The sequence below is a fragment of the Kryptolebias marmoratus genome, linkage group LG13, assembly GCF_001649575.2.
Source record: "Kryptolebias marmoratus isolate JLee-2015 linkage group LG13, ASM164957v2, whole genome shotgun sequence".
Taxonomy (NCBI): domain Eukaryota; kingdom Metazoa; phylum Chordata; class Actinopteri; order Cyprinodontiformes; family Rivulidae; genus Kryptolebias; species Kryptolebias marmoratus.
In genome coordinates this window covers 14,340,110-14,362,402 of record NC_051442.1, presented here as the reverse complement: position 1 = coordinate 14,362,402, position 22,293 = coordinate 14,340,110, and the positions used below count along the sequence as shown (strand labels likewise).

At 40.9% G+C, this 22,293-nt stretch overlaps 1 protein-coding gene across 4 annotated transcripts in view; it reads right to left on the bottom strand.

Moving 5' to 3' along the window:
• Nucleotides 1-22,293, bottom strand: part of LOC108245226 (spectrin beta chain, non-erythrocytic 1) — a 49,856-nt gene that overhangs the window by 5,931 nt on the left and 21,632 nt on the right. For all 4 annotated transcript variants that reach the window (XM_037979232.1, XM_017431952.3, XM_017431948.3 and 1 more), the window contains 33 exons: nt 14,855-15,006; nt 14,414-14,587; nt 14,124-14,215; nt 13,871-13,951; nt 12,967-13,082; nt 12,527-12,639; nt 12,227-12,414; nt 12,006-12,123; nt 11,740-11,898; nt 11,308-11,610; nt 9,915-10,068; nt 9,432-9,826; nt 9,076-9,339; nt 8,785-8,996; nt 8,321-8,458; nt 7,987-8,206; nt 7,331-7,867; nt 6,740-6,942; nt 6,543-6,633; nt 6,213-6,359; nt 5,789-6,052; nt 5,345-5,569; nt 5,126-5,215; nt 4,641-4,919; nt 4,427-4,557; nt 4,108-4,312; nt 3,612-3,986; nt 3,275-3,519; nt 3,039-3,177; nt 2,836-2,920; nt 1,863-2,059; nt 1,616-1,746; nt 1,444-1,519 (listed from right to left, as the gene is read on the bottom strand). In XM_037979232.1, the coding sequence (XP_037835160.1) occupies nt 1,444-1,519; nt 1,616-1,746; nt 1,863-2,059; nt 2,836-2,920; nt 3,039-3,177; nt 3,275-3,519; nt 3,612-3,986; nt 4,108-4,312; nt 4,427-4,557; nt 4,641-4,919; nt 5,126-5,215; nt 5,345-5,569; nt 5,789-6,052; nt 6,213-6,359; nt 6,543-6,633; nt 6,740-6,942; nt 7,331-7,867; nt 7,987-8,206; nt 8,321-8,458; nt 8,785-8,996; nt 9,076-9,339; nt 9,432-9,826; nt 9,915-10,068; nt 11,308-11,610; nt 11,740-11,898; nt 12,006-12,123; nt 12,227-12,414; nt 12,527-12,639; nt 12,967-13,082; nt 13,871-13,951; nt 14,124-14,215; nt 14,414-14,587; nt 14,855-15,006 (6,299 nt within the window). The remainder of the gene's footprint in view (nt 1-1,443; nt 1,520-1,615; nt 1,747-1,862; nt 2,060-2,835; nt 2,921-3,038; nt 3,178-3,274; nt 3,520-3,611; nt 3,987-4,107; nt 4,313-4,426; nt 4,558-4,640; nt 4,920-5,125; nt 5,216-5,344; nt 5,570-5,788; nt 6,053-6,212; nt 6,360-6,542; nt 6,634-6,739; nt 6,943-7,330; nt 7,868-7,986; nt 8,207-8,320; nt 8,459-8,784; nt 8,997-9,075; nt 9,340-9,431; nt 9,827-9,914; nt 10,069-11,307; nt 11,611-11,739; nt 11,899-12,005; nt 12,124-12,226; nt 12,415-12,526; nt 12,640-12,966; nt 13,083-13,870; nt 13,952-14,123; nt 14,216-14,413; nt 14,588-14,854; nt 15,007-22,293) is intronic.

Here is a 22,293-nt window from a genome sequence, read left to right as displayed (position 1 = left end):
ATACTTATCCTCAAAACCTGAGTTTCTGAATATAAAGCATTTCTGGTATGCTGTTTTAAGGCACTTCAATAAAATCAACATTTCATAAATAATATTTAAAACATTATTGATTGCAACTGAACAGACACAGACATGGATAAAGATTTAAAGACATGTATTATACATTCACTGACAAAAAAGTTAAGCACCCAGAGGGAATGGTTTTGGTCCTCATGCAGACCAGAGATGGGTAGGTAAAAAAACAAACATCTAGAACGGACACCATAGATCACAAGTGGCAGCGTCACCAGTGAAGTCATAGTGTTATCAGGTAGTGACTGGAGAGTTCGGCAGTTATTCAAAACAGTGAGTGAAGGTCACCACACACAAAGCATTGCCACATTAGACAGGATAACCAGCACTGATCAGAGTTTTATAAGGGATGCATTAAAGGTTTAAATGATGATAGGCAGATGGGCGTCTGCCCGTCTCGGTTCTTCATTAACACTGAACGATAATTGTGAACGTGTATGGCGGTGACAAGGGGAGAGGACCAGTTCTGCCAAACTTGTGGAGAGACACACTGGTGTTACGCCTGGCCTCATGGTGTGGGGAGTCATAGGGCAAGACTTCAGAAAAGGGCTACGTCCCTTACATCCTGCCTGTGCATGTCTTGCTTCTAAAGAGACAGCACCCTGGTACAGTCTTTCAATAAGCCAATGCCCATCCACACATGAGGCACAGGTTTACAGACTGCCTGCGGCCAGCCAGGTCTCCTGATCCTTCGCAAATCAAACACGTGAGGAACTGTCCAAGACCTCATCTCCGGCTAAGTACCAGGCAGCTGGATCTCGAGGCCCAGCTACAACAGTGGTCCAACATGCTGCAGGAGAGGATGCAACAGCTCTATGACTGCGTTCTGCATCAAATCTCTGCTTGTATCCAGAGCAGAGGGGGTGACAGGGGACCACCTGTGTGTCCATACTGCAAACTTCATTACCCTTTGAGTTGATGTTAGAGTCACTGAGATACAGCCACATGACCTTTCAACACGTTTCACTTCAACAGTTTCATTTCATTTCTACCACTTCGTCTGGGTGCCTACCTTTGTTGTGCCAGTAAGTTTAGTATGACATTTTTCATCTAATTCATGTTTTACAATAAAATGTTGCCAATGTTGACTGACTTGTCAGTCATATAAAACTGAGAAAGTTTTGCATATAAACATCTAATAAAATATAAAATGAAAGTGATTTCTATTCTCTTTCTCAGACATACAAGTAAATGCCAATTTTACAAATCCATCTTTATGTCCAAACAGTAGAAGATGATATAAAACAACACTTAGAAGACATCACAAGACGGTTCATGCTAAATGACAGTGGCAATCAACTGAATGTACTTCACCACTGAGCATGCACACTGGAACGATCAAAACGTCTGTATCAACAAGAGCTGTCATACCTGAGAGGTGTCGTTATCACTGTGTACTCCATTTACTGAGACTGACTGGTTAAGTGTGGTCTGATCCAGACTTGTTCTATGTTGAAGAGGGAAAATGCACGTCACTTAAACAGAATAAAAAAGGTTTCGTTACGCCGCACCAGTCTAAACTTCCTGATCTCCTGACGCTTACCTGGCTGCAGAATCGTGTGCTTGACTTTCCATCTCAGTTTGTGCCACTTCTTCTGCTGGTGCTGGTGGGGTGGGAGGCCGCCGTGCTCTCTCTTCTTCCTCTCGCCTCCTTTGAATCTCCTGCTCCTCAAGCTAAAACAAAGGCGTACAGGAGTGCTAAATATAAAACTGAATGATTGATTGCCAGAATCATAGAGAGGATATGAACACATCCTATATCTACAAGCATATCTGCTCATCCTACTTACTGTAGTGAGTTTCTCCAGCTGCACAAAGCGCTCCTCCCAAGCTGCAGCAAGTTTTTCAAATGCTTCGTGGCGCTTGATTAGGCTCTCGACTTCGTCTACGTTCGCGCCCAGCTCTGCTGCTCGCACGAGAGGTTCTTGCCCCGCCAGCCAGGACTCTGCCACGGAGGCGTCGCGTCCAAACTGCAGCACTTCCAGTACTGAAGTAAAGACAGACGGAGGCAAGAAGAACCAAAGAACATACCATGCAAGGATAAAGGAAAGGAAAGAAATAAAAAGCAAATAAGACGTTATGAACTAGAACATAAGGGGCCTTAGATGCTATTAGAATTTGGCACAAAAATATTAAAAAAGTGCTTTCAGACCAGCAGCAGCACTGGCAAAAAACAAAACAAACAAAAAAACCACAGATCAAAATGTTAGTTTTGCTAATTCATCTGCCACACCACAAGCAGGATCAGTCAAATACATGCAAGCACATAAATGCTGCAGAACAACAGCATCTGTCCAACAACGCTGTCTTTTATTTCACAAAGTTATGACTTTAATAAAATTCGGTTATTAAACTGTACAGGCTTGTTCGGAAAGATTATGAAACCTCGCACTATAATTTGCATCTTATGGGCCTTCAAACTGGACGTACCTGTTTGTGTATTTGCATTTTCAAGCCTGCAGCAAAATGCTTTTCTTTTGTCGTATCACTATCATATTATTTAGTTTTTATATTTGTACGTGAACATTAATGACGTCATGGGTCTTTTAGCTTACCAAATTAGACTTATTTGTGTTCTCTGTCAGGACAAGACACTTCTTTAGGATGAAATGAATGACCTATCTACCTTTACTTGTTTGTATTTCTGTACTTTTAATAAACATACAATATACTGCAACAAATTCCTTTTTCTTTGGGATCATTACATTGTTTTAATTAATTTGAATTCAGTGACACCTCATAAAAACTGTTTAGTCTGCATACCAATTTGTAAATGGTCCATCTTGTCTTGCCACTTCTTGTTGATCTTGTCTCTCTTTTCTTGGAGCTGAGCCAGTTTCTCCCGGATCTAATGAATCAAAGAACATTATGAAAGGAGAGAATTGAACCATAAAGAACCACAGACACTAAAAACCGGTTCTTGTGTTTTTTTTTTGTAACATTTCCTTTAAACCATTGTGAAATACCTCATCAGCAGCATAGTGATTATTGTTGATGAGAGCATTTCCCAGCTCAGTACAGGCAGTAAAGCTGTCCGCTCTGGTCTCAATCTCTGATTTGATGTCCTGATGATTGGCAATGACTAACCCGGCAGATGATACGTCCCTTAAAAACGGACACAAAAAAGGGTTAATATGAAAGTTTATGAAGCTGATTAGTGTAATATTGATGGATGGGACAGAAGAAAAAAAAAAGCATTCACCTGGGGCTGTCATGTGCATCTATCTGCAGGTTAACTCCATCCATCCAGAGCATGAGGTCCCGCACCATGTTGAAGAAGCGGAATTTCTCCACCGTGTCCAGCAGGAGGACCCTGCGGGTCTTACAGGCCTCCAGCAGGCCCTCCCAGGCAGACGTCACAGCATGTTCACTCCTCTGAATGTCATCAGCCTTTTCACCAGCGTAGGCCTTCTGCAGCCGTGCCGCGTCGTCCTGCACCTGGTTCACCTTGAGGTTTAAAGGGGAAGCAAAGAAATTCTGCGTTCTGCTCACATGCCATACCTAAAAGGTAAGAAGACAGCTTTGACACGATAACTCACCTGTCCACTGAGAGCCTGGATGTCATTTTCAGAAGTGATGTGTTGTCTGTGTAGGTGCTGGACAGTGTTCAGGTCACGGCCGAGGTCTGAAGGCAGTGCTTCCTTTTTCTCCTTAATACGTCCGAGCACCTCCATGGCATCTTGATGGAATCTATGCAGCTCATAAGAAGCTGCCAGCATTTGTGTGCGTGTATCAATGAGCTCCAAGAGGTCAGCCCAGGCCTCATTCAAACCGTCCTTCCACTCAGCTACACTGGCGTTCTCAGGGTGGCCTGACTCAATAAGGTCATCGGCTAACGCATTTACACCGTCGACACGCTCTTGGCCGATAGTGCTGGTGTCACGAGCAAACTCACGGAACTTGTCTCTCAACATCTGCAGGGTAAAAAAATAAAAAATACAAAGAATTGGGGCTAAATAGAGCAGCATAATTACTTCAGCTACATCTCCCAAAGCTTCTGTGCCGTCAAAGCATGTGACTGTGAAATAAACTCACTGTGACGTGTTCATAGTCTTGTCCTAGTTCATGGGAGCCAGCAACCACCTCCCTCTCGGCAATCCATTGTTCCAGGTCATCCACCTCCCGCTTCAGCTGGGTCAGCCGCAGCCGTTCCTGAAGCCGCCCACGACGCTCCTCCGCAAGGTCTTTCAGACCCGCATACAGCTTGTCAACTTGAGCTTGTCGCAAGGTGATTCTTTCACTGTTAAATCGAGAATTAGAGTCAGATATGAGTCTCTCTGGGGGTCTAGCTGTTTATAAGAGGGAGTGCACTCCAACTGAATATTAGGGTTTAAAACCACATGTGCTGTCTGACCTCTCCGGGTGTTCACCATTGACCATCGAGCGACTGCTGTTGGCCAGCTGGTGAATAGTCTGAGCATAATCTTCAAGCGCCTGTTCCAGGATTTGGTGCTTCTTGACCATCACAAGAGCGCTTTGTTCATCCTGGGTAACAGGCAGGAAATTATTACGCTTCTTAAAAAGTTCAATTCAATTCTGAATGTGCTGCACTATTTTTTTTTAATTACCTTTGCTTTCTCTTCTGACATCATGTGCAGCTCTTGCTCCCCCATCCAGGCCTCTGCTTCAGCCGCGTCAGCGTAGAACTGCTGGGCTCGATGTGCGTCTCCCAGACGGGCGTGACGCTTGTCCGTTTCTGCAATCAGCTGGTCCCAGAGGTCCTTCAGCTCAACAAGGCGATCTTTTAGAAGAGACTGTCTTTCACCGTCTACCTGGCTCTGGTCCTCGCCTCGCCTGTGGATTTCATCGATGCGAGGCTGGTGGCCCTGGATCTCTTTCTGCAAAGTCTGATTCGCAAAAACAAAGCAAACACATTTTTACTGGTAGGCTGGCAGTTTCTACCTCTCATGTTTTGAGTTGCTCTCAGTGAAGGTGTTTAGTCATGTAAAAATGAGAGTCACTTTAGTGTTTCTCTGGGAAACTACAAAACACTTCAAAATAACAAGTATTTCACAATTGGGATTTTAATTTTTATGGCTGCCATTTTCTGTACCTGGTTCTTCTTGATTAGGAGCTGCACAGTGGGCAGATCTTTGCCATGGTCTGTGGAAGTTGCGAGGGGCATCCTCTCTTTCACCCAAAGCTGAGAGTTGAAAAAACAACAACAAAAAAAAAATTACATCTGAGCGTCATGCAAAACAGCATACAGAACTAATACACACAACAGAAGTTTGTATTTATATTTATCTAGTAAGTCACTAGTTCTGCTCACAATTTCATCTTCCAGGTCTCTGTTGAACTGATGTCCTTCTTTGGAGGCCAGAAGCTGCTGCCTCCTCAGCTTGAGAGGGTCCTGCAGGCTGGAGAAGCTGTCAATGACACGTTTTTGCTGACCATCTATCTCAGCCAGCCCAGCATCCTCCTGGGACAGAGCAACAGCCTGAGACTGCAGGGACTGCACCTCCTTCTCTCTGACCTCCATCTGGTGTTCCAGCATCTGCACAGGAACGGCACAGAGACGGGAAACAAGAAGGTGAAACATTTACCTTCACCGAGCAATCCCCCACACCCCATCTCATTTAGTCCGATCCGTCGAGATCTAAAAGATAACATTGTTTCATCCTAAGTCTGTCAAGTACTCAGCTTTTATTCGATGAGAAATACAGTCACAATCTGAACACTTTGTTACCTAACAAATGGTTTGCATGGAGTTTACCTGGTGCTTTTTGAGGAGGATGTTGACACTGGTCAGATCTTTCCCATAATCGTCACTATGCAGCTGACATTCAATGTTTTTCAGCCAGTCATCCAGAGCCGAGCAGCTCTGTGTGAAAATTTCTGCCCTGTGAGCTTCAAACAGGCACTGGTCCTTGGAACGGGTCCTGCTCTCCAGCTCCTCCCACTGACCCTGTAGGTCTTCCAAGGTTTGCTGGACTACAGGTTTCAACTCGGGCTTCTCTGCCACGAGCGCTTGACCCTCCTTTTTGAGGAAAGACAAAGACAGGTTCTTATTCTATAGCTTCCGTTTTGTGATTGCTGGTGAACTGTTCCCAATGGAAATAAAAATGAATAAATGCAAAGCTAAAGGCTAATGTGCAAAGACGTCTTTCTAATATTTTTGTACAAACACATGGTCACACCTTATCGATCTTGTCCAGCCAGTCTTTGTTGGAGGCCAGCTCTGCCATAAAAGCTTGGTGTTTCTGCCACTTGCTGTGAAGATTTCTAGCTTCATCGTAAGACATGTCCTGTGCTGTCAGCATCTTCTCATTGATCCACAAAGTGAGCTTCACACAAAAAAAGCATAATTAATAAGTTGTATTGCTAAACATATAAAAAAACATGCATATTCTTATTGCTAAAGATGCCATTTCCAGTCACAGTACCAGTCCACATTCAATCAGCTTTTTTATTGATTGACTTTGTTCATTTAGTTATTATTACTTTATTTGAATAAAGAATATTGTTACCTCCTGTCCATCTTGGAGGAAGTGCTGAAGTTCACAGTTGTCCTTAAGCTTTGCCAGCAGTTCATTAGCAGCTTCCTTATTTTTACGATGTCTGGAGAAAATAAGCAAAAACTAAAATATGTAGCCTTCAAACATCTCAAAAGGACAGAAAAACTTTACAAATTTTTCTCTTCTTATCTTTGACCTCCAGTTCTGACCTTTCCTGTATCGAGTCAACTTTTTCCTGGATCTTATCAGCGTTTGCATTGGAGTCATTAATGAGGCGCCTTCCAGCCTCCACCACACCAGTTATCTTCTCCTCGCTGGCCTCTGTGGTTGTGAGGAAATCTTCATGCTTCTTAATGGCCTCCTCTGCTGCCTGAAGACTGGTGGGCATCTCAGTGTGGGAAAGCACGTACTCCTACACGGAAGCAAAAACAATGCTGAATGGGTTTTTTTTTTAAATACATAAAATGGTTCCATGCACATATGTGGTATGGTTTAGAAACCTTTTTAGAGCACAACTAGTAAAATATGTACTAATATTAAGTTGTTTAAAGAAGTGCAACATATTTATTGTCTTTGATTCCAACTCTGAAGCTGTTCCTGTGCTTACAGCGCAAAATACTTTCATCTACATTTACTTTTATGATGCCAATATAAATGGCAGAAGTTCTGCATTATATTAAATATGAATTGGCCAAGTATGAAGACCTACAGTTCCTTTTAGATGATAGGCAAAACCTAAATCAAAGGAAAATTACAATAATACTACTGAAAGCCATATTTTGTGAATGTGTTTTTCTAACCTGGCTGTTGAGGAAAGCCTCTGCTTGCTTTGCATCTCTAAGGAAAGTCTGGAAATCAAAGGCCTGGGCCAAAAGACTGTGGCGGTTCTCCCACATGCAACGCAACTCATGCCAGCCTGTGTCCAAAGCCTGAAGCCTCTGGGCCAAGAACATGTGCTGGGCATCTGTCTGACCTTGGGTCACTTCCTCACCAACAGCTCGCATTTTCTCATAGTCCTCCTTGTAGTTATCAATTTCATTCTTGATGCTCTCATGTTGGGCAAGCAGACTCTCTGCCTCAGGCAGCGACGTAGGAATGTCTTCTGAGGCCACCGCTGTCTGAGTGCGAGACAGCCAGGACTGGAAGTCGTCCAGATCCCTGAGGAAACCTTGAAGTTTGCTGGCTTCTCCCAGAGACTCTTCTCGTCGTTTCATGGTGGCATTCAGCTCCTCCCACACCTCTTGAATCTCAGCCAAGCGTCCTTGTATTTCTTCAGCCTGTTCTGGGTGCTCGCTGGCCAACTTTTCGGCCTCTTTTCTCAGGTCATCCAATTTACCCTAAAAAAAGAATCAAAATTAAATACACCAGAATATAAACAATTATTTGTTCTTGTTTTTGCACTGTACGTTTAGGTTCAATCCTCCACTCACAAATGCTGCGTATGACCCAATCATACCTGAATAGCCTCGAGATCCCTCTCCATCCCAGTGAGCTTGCGTTGCAGTGCCATCACTCCAGCAAGGTCATTCCCCAGGCCCTGAGTAGATTCGATCACTTTGGTCTTTTCTTTCATCCAGGTTTGAATCTCATTACACTCGAGGTGGTAGTTCTGGATGTTAAGAGCAGACTCCAGAGCTTGTTTCTTTTGACCAGCCAGTTGGTCAAACTCTTTCCATCTAGAGAAAACATCAAACAAAATGCTTAAAAAAAACACTCATCAAGGGTTAGGTACATGTATTTTTTTTGTAGATAGTAGAGGGATTAAATAGACCTTAAATATAAGCTCTGACCTGTTGTTCAGTTTATCTTTTGTCTGGTGGATTTGGTCTCTGTTGCAGTTTTCTGAATTTAGCAGCTGCTCGGCCACCTGGTTGACATCATTGACCCGAGCGCCTACGTTGTTCATCTCAGGTTCCAGTGTGTCAAATCTAGAATCAGAAATAATATACAGTATTAATTCCCTCACTCAAACCTTATTTAATCTATTTATATTCCAATATAATAAAAAAATACATCTGAAGTCAGTGACTCACCACTTCAGTACAAAATAAGACCTACTAAACGATGAACTTGTACGAGATTGGTGAATTTTGTCATTATTTTATTCTTTATTTGAATCTATTGTTACAAGCATTTGATTTAACAAATGCTATTTTTAGCTATGTCAAGCACTGTCAAGGTTTTGAAAAGAAAAGAAAATCTGCAATGAGTTCAACACTACATTTTTTTCTTTTTCTCTGTCCCACAGACTAACCTCTGCTGTACCACCTCCAGGTCCTCCAGCTTGGTAGGAATCTCCATGCCATCTAACCACTGCTCCTTTTCTTCCACCCAGAGCTTGCAGGCATCAGCTTCACTGAACATGCGATAGAGGGCCAGAGCCCCCTCCAGGGCCTGGCGCCGAGCTGCTGACAGAGACTCCAGCTCTTCGTAGCGTTGCTCAATTGCAGGCAGACGACCATCCACCTACAGTCAGCCGTAAACAATAATTTACTACAAAGAGCATGTCATCATGGAGGGACTATGAAAAACAAAGCCCACATACTTCGGGGTAATGTACGTAGGCCTGTGGCAGTGCTTGGGCCTGCTCGTGCAGCGAGTCAATGAGAGGGCGGTGGCTTTGGATCTCCTCTTCAATCTCCCTCTGCTTGCGAGCGAGAGTTTGAGTGGAAAACTCATCGTGGCCAACCTCTTGACTGGACACCTGTCTAAGGGTCTCCATAATCCATGCCTCCATGTCATTAGCATCTGTTTGAAACTGGTGGAGGGCCACTGAGTCCTTCAGGCTCTGCTCCCTGAGTTTAGTCGTCTGAAGATCGGAGAGAACAAGAAAATTATTGGCAAAAAGACAGTATTTTAAGATGGCGGCTTCAGAGAAAACAAATGCCACTAATCACTGACCTCCTCTAGATGAGCCCACTGTGCACTGACGTCTTGGATCCTCTCAGTGACTTCTGGGGCTCCAAAGTGTCCTTCTTGAACCAAAGCTTCTCCAGCAGCAATGCTGTTACTCAGGGGGCCATAACGAGCTGCCATTTCATCCCTGAAAGCCTCATGTTTACTGAGCAGATGAAGAGCAGAAGTGAGGTCGCGGCCACTGTCTCCACTGGCCAGGATTTGCTCCTGCTCCCTTATCCAGGCTGCCTCCTCCCCAAGATCCCATAGAAACTGCCACAGACGACGAGAATCCTCCAGACGCTCCCTGCGGCTCCCGGCAAGCTGAATAAGTTCTTCATAGGACTGACCCAGCAGGTCGACCTTCTCACTCACCAGTCCAGGTTCACAAGGCTTGTAAGCTGCCAATTGGAAAAGGGAGATCTCGTTCAGAAAACAAGCTGGCTCATTTGTACAGAGGACATTAAAAACCCATGCTCAAAGACTTACCCTGCTCGTGGGAGGTGAAGCGCTGTGCGGATCCCTGCACTGCTTTTATCCTCTCTGCCTGAGCTGAAATGTCAGCCTCCACCAGAGTGTGTTTTTGCAGCAGGTCTAAAACATCATGCAAATGTTTGCCACTGTCTTGAGACTGCAGTCGGCCCTGAAGGAGACAAAAAGCAACACATCAGGAGAAAAACTTAAATAGGGACATATGCAAAGTATTAAACAGTCCATATTTTAAGATGCTACATATTTACATTTAGCAGTGTGCAAAGAATTGATCCAAAACTACTAACAATAATAATAGATGAAAATAGAATACCAGCAATTTTGAGGTTTAAAAAAAAAAAAAAAGCTTAGCCAGAAACTGGATCATATAACAAAAAACTGCTTCTATCCAGAGAAAAAGGCCACTAAAGAGCTGCTTATAAACACTTAAATTAGGTGGTAATTATTGATTAAATCAAATTAACAGGAAAAAATAAAATGCTGAATGTTCACTTTCGAAGAAGTCAAAGCTGAAAAAAAATAAATTGTGTAATATTTATTTAAAGATTGAAAAAAACTGAAGAGGAGGAAACGCAGAGGTGTGATTCTGCTACTTAATAATCCAAGCCACAGTTCAGAAACATTAATCTTTTTGAACGGTCAAAATTTAAAACAGCAAGCTTAATGATTTGGAAATAATAAAGCGGCCGTTATTGAGGCGCAGTGAGCCTGGAATATATTGCCTGTCCACTCAACTGCACACTGCTCTGCCTCTGACAGGAGAATAAATGAGACTTATTAAAAATTAAAAGACACGCTGTGATGCATTTACTTTTTTTATACTGAGGATGCAACAGGAGCTGTACTTACAAAATGTAAAATTAAAATTTCTGCCACCTCTGAACTCCATCAAACAGCTTTGAACGGGCAAAACATTTCAGCCTCATGAAAAATTCAACACTGTATATAAAGTATAAATAGAATAAAGCAGCAGCGTTCAACTACTGAAATAGAAATTTATAAACTTGGATTATTTTAAACATATCTGTTGATAGCGATCAGGAAATTCCAGCATTTTCAGTGTAGCAGAATCATAAAGAATCAAGATCCCAGTGTGTTGAAACAGCATCTCAAACTTTAACTCTTTTAATCCTCCAAATGATTGTAGTCTACCTCAGACAACCTTAGTAAAGCCAACAATGAAAGGTTGCACTAATCGGGCAAGGCCTTATAAAGCTAATTACTGCAATTAGGAGCAACACTAAAGCTATCAGGAACAAACATGAACAAGATTTATCTAAATTAAGAGGATCAGGAAACTCCTTTTAGCTAATTAGAAACTAAAGCAGGAAGAAACGGTTACTAAAAACATGTTAATACAATGCTGCTGCAGTAAAAGTTCAGTTTTTACCTTCTCATCTGCCATCCAGTCCATGATGTAGCGCATCTCCTGGAATAGTCTTTGCAGGTCTCGATGGGCATTCAGGCGCTCTCTGCGAGCAGCCAGAAGCTCCTTAAGGTATTCCCAGAGTCGAAGGACGTTGTCCCTTCGCGCAAGTATACGCCGCACATCATGGTATCTCTCGGCTTCCAGCTCTTTGGCAACCGCCTCCACAGCAGCAACACGCTCCCAATACGCCCCTATGTCTGTCTCAATTGCTTCATGTTTTCGAGTGGCAGCTTCCACAGCTCCCAAGTCAGTTCCAAAGTTATCCTTTAAACAAAAAAAAGCACAATTATAATGCTAGTAATTGGATTTAGATTAGGAAATTGAATGTGTTTGGAGGCTTGCTAGTCATTGATCAAATTTTAAAATCAGATTTTTTTTTAAAAAAATTTTTACCTGAGAGACCAGCCTCTGGTTCTCGCTCAGCCAAGTCTCCCTCATAGCCGCTTTTCGATCAAAACGGGCAGCCAGCATCTCGAGTTTCTCCTGGCGAATCAACTCGTTTCTCAGAGCCAACTCGCGCTCGTGTTCAGCCTTTTCCAGTCGTTCCCACGCCTTCAAACACAGGAAAACATACAGAGCCTATAATACGTGTCTGATGGGATGCTAAACCTTTACACAAGATTTCATGTATATGAAGATCTTTCCAGGACAACTCGTACCTTATTGATATCAGAGATGAGTTTGCCCTCTCTCGGCATGTAAACTTTCTGATTGTTTGCCCTCATCTTGCTTTGGATGGTAAAAAGAAGCACCTCCAAGTTCCCTTTCTCTGTAAATCTGTCAAGACAGGACCCCGTTGTAGTTTAGCTAACTTTTAAATTTTGGATCATAAAAGAAAAACAAATTTGACTTTTTTTCTGTTAAATCAGCCGATTCTCACTTGGGGGGTTTCTCCACGGTCCTGTAGGAGTTGAAGGCCTGAAGCTGGTTCTGCACGCCGCTCAGGGAGTTGGCCAGCTGACGATCATTGAGCGTCACTATGGTCTGCTCAATCCACTGCAACAGCTCTGATGCAAGAGTCTCGTACTTCTCTATGAGCTGGTCAGCCTCAATAGCATAGTCGAGCACCTGCACTCAAAGAAAAACGTACAGCACGCCAACTTTAGGATGGAAATAAATGTAGTTAATGTTTCACTCACACGTCACTATATTTACATCTATACACAAACACAGAGCTAACCTTGCCAATTCGTTTGCCCTCCACAGCCAGGGCTTTCATCTTTGAGAAGTAATGATAGTAGGTCGCCACATAAGTGATGATGGACTTCTCATCAGGCTGATCAACATTCACATCTGGAAAAAAAAAAGAAAGTAATCATTCTTCTATTCTTTCCATTTAGTTAATATTAAAAAGGTCCACTCGTTAAAGTCCAACCTGAACAAGTAGCGTCAGGCTGGTTCTATTTTTTCAAGACGCTTCCATTTTTAAACACGCGTTTGCGATCATGCTCTTGCTGACATTTAAAGCTGCGCTATCGAAGCTATAACTAATGGCTCTAATTCTTCGTTGGCAGAATCGCATTACTGTTTTAGAAAACGTTGAAACTTAATGACAACATGAAATTATCAATGTTTCACAGAGGAGCGATTCATTTCTTTTTGGAGGTTTCGTCCACTCACCCTCTGGGTCGAGCAGCTTGGTGAGCCCCAGTTCCTTCTCGGCCACATTGAAGGCATTTTGGAGATTGTAATGAGCATTGGACCTTTTCAGGTTGTCAAACTCAATCAGATCAGGCCTGCAGAAGATGGGAAACAGATGTAGTTTTAATTAGAGTGGACGGTAAAAGAGACTAGAGGGTGCACACAAAACCATTTAGAGAACCCCTACAGTATAACATTATTCTTCCAAGTACAGAGAAAAACTGTAACTAGTTCACTCTGATAGTATGAATAATATAATGGTTATGAAACGTTTTGCTTAAAACTAAGTATTTAAGACAAAGGATTATAAAATTGCATCCAGATAATAAAAAACTTTTTGTATGTTGTATTTGTTTGTTTGTAAATCTAGAATCATGGTTTAGATAAGAAATGGCTCAGTAAAAAAATGTATCAAGCAACACCTTCATTGTATGCATTCACTGTAACTCGTGATTAATTCATGAACATTCGCTGTTCTATTTGAATCAGATGTTTAGGCTCAACCTTTGGCTCTCGGTTTACATCTTCATTTAAACTCAAGCCATCAATGGGCCTGTTACCAGCAGGAAGTGCAAACGGGTTCCTGAGAATGGCTGTTTTCTTTATGAAGTGGGTTATTATTTCTGGGATCTAGGTCATCTTACTAACTGCTCTATTCACATCCTTTTAGCTATATTGGAGACTGAAGAATGGGAGGAGACCTAAATAGGAAAAAAGGGCCCAGTGAAAGGTAATAATGCTGTGATTAGTGCTTCTTTTTAGTCATAAAACCGATGATCTAGAATTATCACCAGAAAAAAATAAAACAAAACTTTTTACAGACAGCTATTTAACCAATACGTGTCTACAGGGGGCAGTTTGAACGTAGAAGTGAGTCACTGACTTGTGTTTGTGTACGATGGCATTGAACGCCAGGCCATCTCTCCAGCTGGTGGTGAAGTTGTGGATGTTGACATTAGGGTATCTGTAGAAGCCAGGTTAGAAATCATTAACCATTAGCTCTGACAGCAAAATTCAATAACCTCTTGTGTAAAAAAAGTGGTTAGCACGAAAGATTAAATACTGAACATATTAACTATGGTCTTTCTGTTTGACTAAACTGTTTCTTCATCAGCTGAATACTGCTGCTTTCTTACCCAGCGGTTTTCATTTGGCACCAAAGCAGCAGGGCATCTTTGGCTGATTTTTTCTCCTTGTTGTCCTCCGTCTCCACGCTGATGTCCTGGATCTGTCAGTAGATCGTGTTCATTTTGTTAGTATTAGTAAAAAAAACAACTATGTGTGAACAACAGTGTGGGAACTCTAATAACTTTGTTTATACAGGATTGTTAGAAAAACTAATAGCCCAGAGAGATTAAACATGACAACTGGGTGTAGCACAAAAACCTGCAGAGCTCTGCACAATCCCTTTATGCTGTTATGTTACCTGGAAACGAAGGATGATGGTCCATATGAGACCCAAGGTGAGACGGTGATTCCCATCCACGATGTCATGTGAGCCCATATTTTCTAGATGGACCTTTTGCTCCTTAAGAAACTGCAGGGCTTTGTCAACATTCTCAAGGCAGTGGATTCGCATGCGGCCCTTCGTGGGTTTTGGCTGAATGGAGCAGAGAAAACAGAAGGAAGCCTTAGATGAGATATTGTTGAGCAAAGCAAACTAGAAATATGTAGGAGGAAAGAAGCTGACAAGTTAAAAAGCAAAACGAGTAAAGTTGAAAAGGAAGTGAGTCACCCTAAAGAAACAAATAAACCCATGATTTCTGTGCCCTCAGGACACGAGGTGCGTGTTGACGTTGAGGGGTCATGCTGAGGGGATCTAGGTCATGGTTAGGACAGGGAAAAGTGTTTTCTTTTTAATACTAACCAGCTGTTCTCCTGAGAGCACTTCGAGAAGGCGGATTAACATACGGCCATCTCGGAGGTCTGTGTATAAATCACCAATGCGGCAGGTCACGCGGCCTAAGTGAGAGTTCACCCATTTGGTGAAAGTCTTCTTCTGCACTGCTTCACGCTCATCTGGGAAGGACAAAAAGAGAAACGGGAGTGAGTTCACAATACACAAAACTTCATCAAGTCACCTGACTGAAACAGCACAAACCTCGCCTGGCATTATAAAATAGTTAGTATGATAAATTGTTCTCATAGCTTTAGGAATAATTATACACAAAAAGTCTCTTAGATGCAATAGGATGGACGTACAATCAGAGACAAAACAAGTTAAGCTATGTGCTTTAAAGGTGCACCTCATTTGATCTCATCACACCTAAGCCAGACTATATTTGATAAACATTATAATTGGCCAAACTCTTGCAGGTAAGGTAGTCTGGCAGGAACAGAGCCACACACACACACACACACACACACACACACACACGTTACGTCTGAGCAGAAACAGCCCAAGATCTGAGAAATGCTTGGTTCTCAGACTACCACTGGTTGTAATTACATTAGTTTTAAAAAAATAAATATTATCGGAAAATCAGTTTGGGTTAGAAAAAAAAAAAGAAAAGCAGAATCCATTATAGAAAGGTAAGTGGTAAAAGGATGTCAGCCCTTGCCTTGTGCAGCCTGTTGCACAGATAAGCTATTCTGTTTAGTCTTTTAACATGTCTGTATTCACAGCTTAGTGAGAGGTTTTCACTCTTAAAACCAAAGTTTACTGATGGCTCCGTGTGCATTTATAACTACTATAATGACAGAATTTCAGAAGACTAAAAGGGGGATTAATAAATCTAATAGAATTTAATTTTTGCTGTTACTTTAAAAATAAGACAAAAGAATGACAAAAAAAGATGCAACAGCAGCTCAGACATATGGACTGGAGAAGTAAGAGGCTAATCCTGCTCCGCCACCTGACAAGGTGACCTAATTTCAACAACACAAGGTTTCCCTGCCTTTTGAAAACACTATGCCAGGCGTGTCCTTACTGTACTGCACTGAACTCACATTCACAGCCTTTAAGCAGACATAACATAAATCTGAATATGATGTAAAAAAAAAAGAAAAAAAAAAGAAACAAAATATTGGGCTGCAAATAAGTGCCAATTTTATTTTTCCAAATGTAAATGCTAAAACATCATAGTTTGTTTGACATTAACTCACACAGGTTAGATGATTAAAAAAAATAAAATCAAACCAAAACGATGCCAGATGTAAGGCTTGCATTTGCATGGCTTTTGAATATGCAGTGGCGTTTAAAGCTCCCCAATCGAAAAAAAACAAACTACCTAGATATTTTAACATTTATTAAAATACAGACAAGTAACAGTGAGCAAAGCGACGTGAACCTGCTGAGGTGCCCGGGGACCATCTTTTGCACGATTACCTACTATCAACTGTCAGCTAAATAAAGGAACAGAAAACAAAAGATTTAGAAATCTCAGAAGCCTTCGAGGATGGAGTAACACCCGAGTTCATAACGTTTGACTTGTTGCAAACAACTTTTTTCCCCCTCACTGGCCTGCTTGTAGCCTTTCCTTCAAGCTTTTTTGAATACCTTTTAAACAATATGGTAGTAAGTTTAAATAAAGATTTAAAAAAAACCTGATTCTAATATATAATGGGACTTCTTGGTGGCACTGCTAATCTGTGGGTTGATCATATTCCTTGAATACAGCAGCACGATGCTGATGATGTGGTTCTTAGAACATGGCTAAAACAAAAAAAATGCTGACTGGCAGATTATTCCATCTATCAACACAACAGAACATAAGGAAACAAACAAGCCATTGCAGGAGGAGCTTTAAAAGTCTGTCAGTGTGTGACCACTATAAAATCTAGACTCCATGTTGCATTTGTGCTGAGGCCTAACAACAACGCACCTATGGTTGGAAAAAATAAAAATAGGATTAACTGATCGAGTCATGGTTCACAAAATCTGTGGACAATCTGCAAAAAAGATAAAACATGACGACCGCAAGTAAAAAGACTCCAACTACCAGATATCTGTAAACGATTTTTTTATTCCAATTTTTTAAAGTGTGCTTTAAAACACCATAAATTAAATGAAAAAAGGTGTTCCTCCAGAAGGTAATACTATTGTGCAAATTTTCACAAATGCCTATACTAACCTTCCAAGTAAAACCGTTTCCAAACTATATAAGGGGTTGCAGAAACATAATGAAAATAACACCTTGAATATTAAGTCAAAATGGGAAAAGGAATTGGGAGTAAGGATTACAGAGGGCGAGTGGCTTTCAATGTGTGTGACACAACAGACATCTACCAGCTCTAAAAGATGGAAGGAATTCGGATGGAAGTGCATAATTAGATACTTTATTACACCTCAAATTATGAGTAGACAGAGAAGAAAAGAACAGCAATGTTGGAGACAATGTGGCCATCAGAATGTCAATCACTCTCATGTGTTTTGGTCTTGCCCTAAGATGGCACTCTACTGGGATGGAATCTGCCAGACTATCGGAATAATTTTGGGGTACGCCATCCCCAAAGACCCCAGAATTTTTCTGCTGGGGCTGATATGCGGAGAAGTGTTTCAAAAAGAAGATGAATATCTTTTTAAAATTTTATCAATTGCAAGCAAAAAAGCTATTACACGGTCTTGGCTAAAGAAACTCCCTCCCCAGCTGGACCATTGGCGGGAAGTTGTGGAGGAAATTCACTCTATGGAAAAATTGATGTATCTTTTACATATAAAAGGACATTTTTACAACAAACGCTGGTCCAAATGGCTGGCATACAGGAGTAAGGAAGCGTAACTATGTGCAACATCTTGTAATGTTCTTTCTTATTCAACTATGAGTCACTGCCCCATGTTCTGTGTATTGTATGTTTCATTGTAATAATGAAAAATGTTAAATAAAGAGTTTAAAAAAAAAAACACCATAAATTAAGGAGATAGTGAAGAGGCTTTTAATGCCGTTTAAAATGACAGCTGAATAAAAGTTTTGGTTTTTTTTTAAACCAGAACTTAACCAGACAAAAAGGTGACAAAACACAAAAGAATTTACTTAAGAAGGTGAAACCTATGACTACCCTGACTCTCATTCCTCTTATCTTTGGAGTATGTGTTCATTCTCCTTTAAAATTCAACCATATTGACAAGAGTATTGCAGCTGCAAAAACCTAAAGGTTACTTAGTTTAAAAACAACAAAACCCTTTAGTCCTTGGGTGGATGTCTTCATACCATGACTGGATGTGAAGATTGGTTTAAAGGTTGTCTTTGAAAACATTGTGAATCTAAAATCTGAAAATTGAAAAGAAAAAAAACAAACCAACTACTCAGTAACCCTGCTTTGATGGCTTACTAAAGCTTTTAAAAACCACAAAAATAAATGACTCAAGAACTAAAAGCCCATAAATCAATTTGGAGTTGTTCAATGAAGCATCAGAGTTTGATTGGTTTGACAGGTGGAGTTACTGTGGAGTAGTCTACATTCCTTTAGAGGCTTAGTCATGTTACGACAGCACCCGGCATTAAACGGGAGGCTATGGGAAAATGCAAAGGGTCTCTAAAGACGATCTACTACCACACATTTGGTGCTGCACTTCTTACGCTGAACAGGAACACGAAAACAAAACCAAAATGTAGTTTTTTTATTTTGTTTTTGTCATCTTTTGTCATTTGACGCAAGATAAAAATCATCAGCTATGCCAAAGGATGTTTTCAGGTTTCACATAATTGAACATTCTGTCTGAAACCTGTCTGTAATGTTTGTTCGTGCGCTTTTAAATGCTGCCTCACTTATTACTAGCAAGTGCGAACAATCAGGCTTAACAATAGGAGGCTTGGTGGCAAACTGTGTAATTTTTTTAGACACTGATTGATGGCGCTGACAAAAGATCAAAAGGGAGAAAAAAAAAAAAACCCGAACAACTCTGAATATGTCTCCACTATGATGTCAGGCGTCTCGTATCATGTGGAACACTGGCAGAGCCGGCAAACGTAGTTCCATAATTACAACAGACAAATGGTAAAATATGGTTTGAACAGAATCCCACTAATCACAGCATAGTGTGACTAAGTCTTGCAGAACCTTAACTCTTTTGAGAAAAAAAAGCACTCATAAATACAAAAATAAAAAATATCTTTCAGGCTGAGAAGAGCACAGTTTAAAGTAATTGCTATCTTATAATAAGAACAATGTGCCTACATCAGGAGGTATGATAAATGATACGTTTGTGTTTATTTTTTGCTGAATTATTCTATGACAACACACAAGTATAATAGATAATAGAGGTGAGGGACACCTTGGACAGGTCGCAAATCCATCGCAGGGCCACATAGGGACAAATGAGACAGCCATTCACATTCTCACTCACACTTAAGGAAATTTTAGAGTTACCAATGAACCTAACATGCATGTTTTTTAGTCTGTGGGAAGAAACCAGAGTAAACCCACGTTAGCAGAGGGAAAACATGCAAACTCCACCCAGAAAGGCCGGGAAACGATCCTGCAACCTTCTTGCTGGGAAGCGAGAGCTCTAACCACTGCACCACTGTGGCACCACCAGCTGTATTAAAACTTGTTTAAAAAGCTGACCAGTCTGTCTGAAATCACACACTTCTCTTTCCAACCTTTTTGTGTGCAGACTTTAAAAAAAAAAAGGCAAGTTACTGAAATTTGCAACACCATGTTTCTCTTCCATTGTTTACTAATGACAGTTGAGAAACTAGTAGTTAAAAGCACCAAGCACATTTGGGCATGTCCGTTCTCTTTGAACAAGTTTGTAGGTGGTGGGAAGCTTTAAGTATATGTCAGAGCAAGACTAGAACGAGGGCCTGTCTCAGCCAGTGCCCTCTTGACTATTCAAGGTACTGGAGTTGAGCTTTTGTTGTCCCATTCACCATTATACTGTCTTAGGTACTGTTAATAATGATAATTATCTGCAGGGAATCTGAGCAAATATACCAGCAGACTTAATCTCGTCTGTGTGGTTCATTGCTACAGGAACTGTGTTTAGTGATAACATGTATACACATACAACACCAACAATGACTCAGTGGGGCAAGGCTTAGATTTTAGATGGAAATCATATTTTACAGTATTGTGTGAAAGTCTTTAGACACCTTTCCTTTTTTACGTTTTATTTCTAAGGAGCCGAAATCGCCTGTTTTTTTTTTTTTTAAGTGGCCTTAAGTCATAAGACACCAAGCTATCTGGAGGTCTTTCTAAGTTTTTCTTTGAATGCTAGCTGATTATGTTTTACAAATTTGGAGTTCAGTTTTGGTACTTTACCCTTTCCAAAGAAATATATTTGTTAAGCTACTTAACTTTAAAATTATTTAAGCATACAAAAATGCAACCAACTGAAGGTATGAACCAGTCACTAGTTACCAGTGTATATAATATATAACTTGGAACATATCCAATTTGAAGGTGTATCTTTAGGCCTCAGGGACACAAATTCTTCATTTTGTTGCAGCTACAAAGATTTCACTATTTGACAAGCAGTTCTGGCCACTCACCAACCCCCTTCACACAGCCAAATGTTAAATATCTGACCTTTACATAAATTTGATGCAATCTATGACTAAACAGACAAAATCAATTGCTTCACTGCCACTAAACAGTGCTAAAGATAAGCGATTATCACTACCCATTGAAGATTTTGAGAAGAATGTTCAGTATTTCCAACCCTTTTACCTTCACAGTTAACATCTCTCAGATAGAAACGTTCAGTGTGTGCTGCTGTAAACACAACGCTGTTCCAAGACCAGATCCCAGCTCCACTATCACCGGCTCCTGTCACTGATTAAATCCTGTTTGTTGATCGCAGAGACAAAGTCCCTTTCAACACAGAGGTCATGATTTAACTTTTGTGGAAAAAGACAGCCTTATGTCTCTATTGTTTGGTTATATTTTAAGTAGAGGCAGTCACGTTCCGTAAGAAAGTATTTAACTTTGAACACACTTTGATGAAGTGGACATACCGTTTCTCCATTGTGTTATAGGATTTTTTTTTTTTTTTTTTGCACAGCTGACAAGTGACTCACCATAATAAGCTTTACACACAACAGTACCATCATGGCCAGTTTTCCATTGCTTGTTCCTTTTATTGCCAAACACAAGTTGCCCTGAAATGATCTTCTTACTTTCAAATATAAGCAAAGCTAAAAGTCTAGATACCAGAGGCTTTAAACAAAAGTTTGTAGTTAAGCAGAAGATGCCAGTCATTGAGTGCTGTTAACAATTTCCACCTTATTCCGTGTCTGCCTTCGCCACATGCTATACTTTGTCAAACCTGGTTTGCTTTCAGGTTCAGCTGAAATGACCAAGACTTTAAACTCCTAACATCCTGTGTTTTCCACCTTGGCCTTACATTATGAGTACCTTAGTCTTCCCCTCCTACAAAAGAGTTCATAAACTACCTTCCTGAATTTGTCAGCTTTAATGATCTTCTTCCTGACATTCTTCAGAGAAGACCAGAGCAAAGAATAAGCTGCTCATCATTGGGAGCAGTCAGAACACTGACAGACTTATACAAGGGGTTTAGAAATTAGCTGATGCAAATCTGAATCCAGGTGTATCATAAAATCTCTCAATAAGTCAGTTTGTGGCACCCTGGATCAATTTAAAGTTACTATAATTCAGATGATGATTCAATTCGAAATTGAAAAGTCGTTTTACTTAATATTTTACTCTAGATGTACATGACTATCTAGAAAGACTTGTGTCAGAGCAAATCAAGACTGCCAACATCATTAGAACATTGGTCCACAATATGAGCAGGGTCTGAATTCCCTTTAAACAGCAAATCAGCTGACTAACATAACAAATGTCCAATTCAGACCAAGCAGCAAACCAGCACATACTGGTGAGCTGACTACAGTCTCACAGCTTCTTCTCACTGTGGTCAACATAGTGACTTTTTGGATATCAACATTTTCTTGGAAGGCCAAAGCAGCTCCATGACCACAAGGTCTAGCTTTTCCCTCATTCCATCACTGCTCAATCAGTGACAGAATCCCATTAAGCTGCCCATGTGTCAGTGAACTGTGCACAGTAACTTCACAGCTCTCTGAAGGATCGCTTTCATTTAAAAATGATAAAAGTTAAAGCGTGATGATGGCCTTTGGAGACTGTTGTCAGAGGTCATGGTTGTAAAACTACAGACTGCTCTGAAATGCGACGATCTCAGTGTGCCACCTTTCAGTCATTACGTCAAACTAATTCCTTCCTGAAAAAAATAAATAAATAAGCAAGGTGGCAACTGAGCAAGGTTAAAAGGCAGTATGAAAGACTAAAAAGTGGTATTAAAGTAGTTTTGCAAACTGATAAAGTACAGTGTTATGAGGGCAAACAAATGTCAGGAAAGACTGCGGCAGATTCTAAGAGGTA